Below are 7,439 nucleotides of genomic sequence, written 5' to 3'. Positions count from 1 at the left end.
GATCAAGCACCGTGATCACAATCATAAAACAAACAAAACATTAAACAAGTTCAAAAGTTTTATGCTGGTCTTTAGTAGGTTTTACAAGGAAATCGTACACTTCGCATTCGATGCGCAGTGAAGTTTGTCATTCTAAATGATTCACTCCGGGCAGCATGAATCGACATAGTTCTCTAATACCGTATACACAGACAGCTGGGGGTTCACCGCCCTCACGATGTTGACGCACTCACAGCAGCTCTAATCAGTGAAGCATGACGGTAAGCGGCCGCCGGGCGAGGTATAAACAGGTCATACGTGGTCTCACACCCTTGTCCGACCAGCACCCATAGTACCGTAACGAGGGGGAGAGAAACTAAAGTCATGGATGGCGGGTCAGCAATGTATTGACAAGTTGTTCATGCGTGCCAATGCATTCAAACATGGAGACCTAGTCCTGGACGCAGCGCGGTAAACCGTCCCTTTGTGCCAAAAATCTACCCGAGATCAGCCAAACATCCTAGCTGAAACATGTGCAGTCCAGCATTACTTCGCATCCAGCCGTTCGGTTTGTAGGACTCACCACTCATTCTAACACACAACACGCATGTGCAGCAGCCAAAAACCACCGGGACAACACCAACAGCCGCACCCCGTAGTGCGTAATGCTTATTGCTTACGCAACGAGCGACTTGACAAAATTCATCAGAACACGGGTTCAAATTGGAGTTGCATGTCGCTACCCACGCCCCTACCCACTCTACCCAGGAAACATGGGTAACCCGCGGGAAACGGGTAACTCGTGAACACCCATAGAGGCCCGAAAGGAACGCCTTGGACTGACCTGATGGAATCCCGATGGTGGACCGTGTCGAGATATCCCAGATGACCTGCAGAACCACGGAGCCTTCGTGGACTCCAGTGATCGCGCATTGGATCACCGCGTATCACCTCGCAGTACAGCAGTGTGTCTTGAAACACCACGGATCACCGCATTGTGCCTCAAGCCGAGACACGAGGGCACCACAGTGCACTTGGGAATTCAGCAGCGCCCCTTGGAGTTCCACGGTATTTTTCAGAAATACACGGTGCTTCTCAGAATAGGCCTGGATTATCAGAGCACCGGAACTCATAGTTAGATGCACGTGGTCTGAGATTTAGTTCCAACCGAGCTCAGTTCCTCTTCCAGCGCAGTTTCATATCCTGACCCGCGCAGCCGTTTCCGGACCACTCAACTCGCATTTCGCACACTTCATACGGCGCGGCGTTCAGACACTTCAGCCGGAAAACATAAAAACCCTGCTCGTATATCACTCAAACTTCCACTCAAACTCGGCTCTTTTGGGTGGAGCGCTACTCAAACTTCCTGTCAAACAGATATGCCACTCAGTCGAGCAGCCGATACGTCGGATGCTCCTTCTGGTACGGTTCCTGACAGCCAACGTCTTTTGACAATCAAATGATAACACTCACTGCGACTGTTCCGTCTTGATATCAATGCTGCGATACCATACAGCTCGTCTCCCTGCGACTAGCACTCTGACGGCTCCATCCCAATCCTACCGAGCACAATATGTCACTGAGCTCTCGATAGTTGACTATGCAGCACGACTCCTCCCGAACTAGTTTGGCGGCGGCGGTGGCGGTGCCGCCAGCAGGTCCGGCAGACCTGGACCGTCCATTGTCCGACCACCCAGCGGCCCAAGGTGCAGCGACGGCACGCCAAAGTGCGGCTGCCACGGCGGTAGGCCGGCCGTCGGCGGCGGGCCGAGCGGCCGCGCGCCCGGCGCCGCGCTCGTCCGCACCGGCAGCGGCGGCAGTCCCTGCTGCCAGGGCGACTGCCATACACTGTCACTGCCACTGCTGGCGGGCTGGGACGGTCTGACAGACGTGTCTCCGGACTGGGAGAGACCCGGCAGCGGGGCCCGGAATCCACCCGGGGGCGCGGAGAGGTCCGGTCGAGCGGCGCCGGTCGGCGGCGGCCCCTGGTGGCCCGAAGGTGGCGGCCCCTGATGGAGTGCCGGTGGAGGTCCCTGCTGGACGGGTGGTGGGAGTCCCTGATGGAAGGCCGGCGGCGGTGCCTGTCGGACAGCCGGCGGGGGTCCCTGCTGGAACGGCGGCGGCGGTGCCTGCTGGAACGGCGGCGGCGGCGCCTGAGAGCTGGCCGGATCGGCCCAGACCGGCGGCCGTCCGTTGGGTGGCGGCACGGACATGGGCGGCGGCGGCGGCGGCGGTGGCTGGTTCAGCAGAGTTCGTGCCGGTGGCGGGCCGGGCCACCTCTGCCCCCCACCGCCGGCACCCGGCCGACCACCAAACGGCGCCGCACCGCCAGCGCGTCCCGGCGGCGGCCCGGCCTCACCCAGCTCCGCCATCAGACAGAGGTACTCCTCGTCGATCCGGGCGCGAGCGCCGGGGTCCGGAGCGCTCTCCTGGGTCTGCTCCTCTCCTCCGGCGAGGCCGAGCCCGCAGCGCTGCTGCCGGCAGTCCCGCGACACGTGTCCGGCCGACCCGCAGCTCGTGCAGACGATGTTGTTCGTGACGTTCGGCTTGTCCTGACACTGAGGGCAGAGAACATGAGGGTTCGCTTTACAATACTGAATGATCAGAGAAACGTTTAATGTTCCACAAAATATGCTCGAACCTGTCCTCGAAAGTCGAACATGTCTCACAAAATACTGCTCGCGCTTTTACATATCTTAATTTCAACTGCGCAGGCCCGTGCCCAGCACTACTCCCAGCTCCCCCTATAAATATCCCACTTCCCACCCATCCCCGCCGGTCTCACCTGCCAGGTCTTGTGGTTGTCGGCGCCGCAGTTGATGCAGCGCTGCCCGTCCTGGTCGCGGAGCGTGCCGTTCAGGAGGGCCAGCTCGCGCAGCTGGCTGCGCCGCAGGTCGTTCTCTCCGTCGGGCAGCTCCACGGCCTGGCGGATGATCTCGCTGATGCGCGCCACGGCTCGCTCCACACACTCGGGGCTGAGCGAGGAGACGAGCGCGTGCAGCGGCTCGTCCTCGCCCGGCATCGGCAGGCCGTCTCGGCGGCCCACCTTGCCCTCCTTGACGGAGCCCTTGCCGCGGATCACGATCCGGGCACCCGTCTCCTGCTCCAGTGCTGGCGGACGGGGGACCAGCATCACTAGGGGAACCGGCAAATGTGTAGGAGACGGTTAATGAAACTTGTGATCGCGCGATAGTTTGGAGAGCGACGTAGTTAACACAGTTACTTGAATTTACACGCTGAAAACACAAAACCATCCGCCACATCGCTTATGAAAGCGACAATTAACAAATATCAAAACAGTACAGCTGCATTTCACAGCAACTGAAATATTGTTTTGCTGAACGCGTCGGATACTCACCTCTAAGTGTGTTGCCGCGGGGGCCGATGAGCAGGCCGACAAAGTTGATGTCGGGGTGCTCGTCCTGCGGGATGGCGATCTTCTCCGTCACCTTACTGTTGGACGGCCTGAGGGAAACGTAAGACGTCATGTCAACAACAGCCCCGCTCCAAAGTCCTATGAGATAATCAAGCAGACGTTCCGTACCTTCGCTACGCAAGCAAAGACGAGAAGACACAGAAAATCGAAAATAAATCGCGCTTCAAGATCGAATTGCGAGGAATCAGTACAAAACAAAGGCTGCAGTAGGGCAAATTAAATAATTCTGCTTCAATACTTTTCCCAGAAACATGAACGGACATGGAACGTCCCGTCCCATTCACCAAACACACACTCTAATCAAAACAATGTACAGCTGCACACCGGTCCGAGGCCCGTGCCGTTCCTCACTTGTAGCCAGCCGGCGGCTTGTACTCGGCGTTGATCTGCAGCATCTTCTGGACGAGTTTGTGTCGCTCCTCCTCCAGGCGGCGTCGCGTGCGGTACTCGCGCGTGTTGAGCCGCTTTCCGTTCGCCCCGTACACTGGCTCCGGCGAGGGGGACCTGCGCGCCACACTGCTGGTCAGAGGGGAGGCAAACCGCGCCTGGGGGAGGGGGGGGGGGGGGGGTGAGAGCGTGGTTGCACTCTGCTACTCTGGGGAGAGGGCGGTGTGGTAGATACTCTGTTAGCGAACTGAAATGACGCTCGAAGAAAGTTGAACAATTGTGGTACCGGCTTCAGGGGTTTAGAAATATAATTCAACATTAGTGACTGACCAGATAAACTGAGATACGATGAATTGTAGGTGAAAACTGATTTGTGGCATGATCGATCAAAGTAAAATAATGAGAAATCGGATGAGGCAAGGACCGTTGTTAGGGTATTTATCAGAAAAGTGTAGGTAATGAAATGGTCCACAGATTGCCAATGAAGTCGTCGGTCGAGAAGACCATTAAACAAGTGTCAAGCTAATAAACAAACTGCCGACATTATAGAGAGCGCCAGGAACATCTACCACAAATCGCTGGAGATCGGATCCCCTTAGAATTCTATCAGATAAACGCTTAGCACCGACGTCCCATGAAGACACAAAAATGGAAATAAGATGTTTGGGCCCGCGTAGCGCAATCGATTGGCGGTTATTCTAACATGGCGTCATTCCGGTTTCACGGCTAGCTGGGGAAAGAACGATTATTTAGCGAAAACCCAGCTGTGCATGTCCCCTAGAGCTGTGCTGTATTCCAGAAAAGACAAAGACATTTAAGACCTGTTACATCTTCTAACATTCAGCCTTCAACGCCAGCCAAGTTCCTAGATAATGGAAGCAGGTACTTGTTAGCTATTATGACAACCCTCAGAACTTAAAGCTCAATGATTAGACACTCATAGAAAAGTACGACGATCGCAGGTGCATATCGCACGATACCTCAGTGAATCAAATCAAATCGAACCGCTGCTCTGCATTTGTAAATTCAGGTAATCTGGTTCCGCCCTGAAAACCAATGGTATTTAGTTGAAGTTATTAAAACAGCAGCTGCGTGGCGATGTTGTCCTGTTCAGGCTACCGAATGTTATTGCACTGGTGATAATCATTTTAGACAGAGGCGTTCAGAGACCGACATGGACACTGCATCTTGGTGTCGACAGGCTGCACAATCATTTTCCTTTTTCGCATATCATCAACTCTGCTTTGACCTACACCCTGACTGCATGTTTAGGCTTTTAATAAAAAATTAATGTAATGGATGTATCAAATTAATTTTTATGCAATGCTTGGAGTTTAAGCACCCTTCTTTTGCCATGGTAGAAACCACAAACGAAAACATCATGTCAGTACACAAGAACATATAAGCTCACACTACAATTAGGTAAGTGAATAACGAACGAAAAGGAGAGCAAGCAGTGAAAATAAACTGCATAAAACACAACTAATGAACTAATTCACCCCACTAGACACTGAGAATAAATGGCGACTTTTGAATGAAAGAGAACCGAGTAAATAGCGGCTTCTCGTTATTCAAGCCCACCCCGACACCAGAGAGGTAAGATATGTCCGTTGCGACAACTGGCAACGAACAGCTCTTCTCCCATTGTGCCCGATCCTTTCTCACGAGACCCCAACAAAGCAAACAGTAATTTAGAGCCACCCCTTCCATTGCCTCTCATTATCCCATCAGAAAGCCCTCCCTGCCCGCGGAGTGCCATCTCCGATCCGCGCGCCGATCTCTGACGGGGCCGGGGCGGCCGGAGCGGACCGGTTACCTCTGCTCCGGGTTAGACGGGATGCCCAGGTCCCCGGAGCGAAGTCTCCGGCTACAGTCCTCTATTTGGAGCTGAACTGAAAGCGGCCGAGTTAGAGACGGGCAGAGCCCGGGACCGCGTCAGAACGACCGCCGCGCGCCGGCGACATGGTACGACACAGCACGGGTAACACACGGCACGAGTAAGACGCGGTACGGGTAGGACATGGCACGGCTTGCTGACCGGAAAGGCACAATGACGCACGTAAAAAAAGCGGAAGCGTGGAGAACCTCAGCGTTGCCACTAGCATGTCGAAATTACTAGAGTCCCAGATTGGCATAAAACACAAGTCACAAAAGCATTGATCGTCATATATTGAACATGGGCGGCCGTGATGCTGAAAGAGGTGATCCGTGATGGAGTGAGCTGCCGATAGGGAAAAAAGCATTTCATAAAAAAAATCGATAAAACAACACGAATTGAGACAGTATCATGCACGGTTAAACACCACAGCAGTGTCGAAAATGACGATATGAACATTATGCAATGAAAATAGGAAAACATGTTGACGAGATTAGCCCCTAACAGGAAGTGCTGAAGTCTCCGTCGTTAACATTCCATTCCTGTGGACAAAGTTGTTAAAACGCATGAAATAATTCGTGAGGTGCATGACACAGCTTCCTTAAGAATCCATCTGCGTCAGAATCCGTATCCTGGGCGTCGCAGACAAGCATTCACTAAACGTGTAATGACAATGTGTCGTAGTATGGTCGGACCACCCTGGTTTGTTGCACAACACCACCCGGCAACTGTAAGCCCCCCTCTCCCCCGCCCTGGAAGCCCATCCTGTACTCACGCAGGTAGGCCTGCTCCTGACTCTTATCTAGGTTGGTTGGCAGGGTTGTCGGCATGCCGGGGATGAACGTCTTGTCGTTCTCGTCAGATTCCCAGCGCGAGCGCCGCTTCTTCTTTCGTTTGGCATCGCCGCCGGATCCAGCATCTGACAGTGTGCACATCACAGGGAGATTATAAATGAGTTCAGCACATGCAGCTAGTCTGTTTTTCACTCATACATCATGAAATGCTCAGTGTTAATAACATTGTTTTCAATAACTTGGAAAACAAAACACATGGTTAATCATTGGCTACGTTTCCATGGCACAAGCTAAGCCGATTTTGAAAAATGGATTTCCTCAATCATAGCATTTAGGCATCATTTAAATATGTAAATATAGGATTAGGTGCGAGCTAAAACCATATGTTTGCTCATTTTTTGCATAAGGGAAATAGTTTCCGAGAAAAACGCACGTGAAATTTCGCTAAATCGATTTAGACGTGTCATGGAAACGTAGTGATTGTCCTCTGCATGCCTCCTTATTGTGCAGCGGTTTGTGGGTAATTGGGTACACTATTCTATGCTCTACTAACTACCTACTAACCTGAACCACTGGCACCATTGCCATGACGGTCCTTCCTCTTCAGGTCACTGGCCTCCGGCCTGTCCTGGCACTGACCACTGGTGATCGCCAGTGGAGGGGGCGGGCGCGACATCTGCCCAGACAGGTAGCCCGCGCTCAGCAGAGCGCCGCCACCCAGACTCTGGCCTCTTCCCAACATAAGACTGAACTTGGGGGCCTCACTGTGTCTGCACCAGATCCTGTCACACTCCACTGCTGGTGTCACCCTGTGGATAAAAAAATGTTTTAGCAAGAGTAACACTGTGAGCAGCAAACACACCTAACACACATTTGATTGAAAAATTACTGGTGAAGGTAGGCAAATACTAGGGTTGACTATTAAGTAATGGAAGTGCCTTAACCCTATTAGTGGCAGGCTCCTGGC

The 7,439-nt window shown here is 53.2% G+C and overlaps 1 protein-coding gene across 1 annotated transcript; it reads right to left on the bottom strand.

The window, feature by feature from the left end:
* Window positions 1-368: 368 nt before the first annotated feature.
* LOC122379615 (splicing factor 1-like) lies at window positions 369-7,309 on the bottom strand. Its single transcript, XM_043361950.1, has 7 exons — window positions 7,037-7,309; window positions 6,454-6,597; window positions 5,619-5,694; window positions 3,767-3,919; window positions 3,338-3,444; window positions 2,765-3,090; window positions 369-2,537 (listed from the first exon to the last, which is right to left on the bottom strand). The coding sequence occupies exons 1-7, from the start codon at window positions 7,212-7,214 to the stop codon at window positions 1,602-1,604; spliced, it is 1,920 nt and encodes a 639-aa protein (XP_043217885.1). The 5' UTR covers window positions 7,215-7,309; the 3' UTR covers window positions 369-1,601.
* Between the last annotated feature and the right edge of the window lie 130 nt (window positions 7,310-7,439).

Source organism: Amphibalanus amphitrite, unplaced genomic scaffold (assembly GCF_019059575.1).
Source record: "Amphibalanus amphitrite isolate SeventyFive unplaced genomic scaffold, NRLGWU_Aamphi_draft 000081F_arrow, whole genome shotgun sequence".
Classification (NCBI taxonomy): Eukaryota; Metazoa; Arthropoda; class Thecostraca; order Balanomorpha; family Balanidae; genus Amphibalanus; species Amphibalanus amphitrite.
This window is presented reverse-complemented; position numbering and strand designations above follow the sequence as displayed.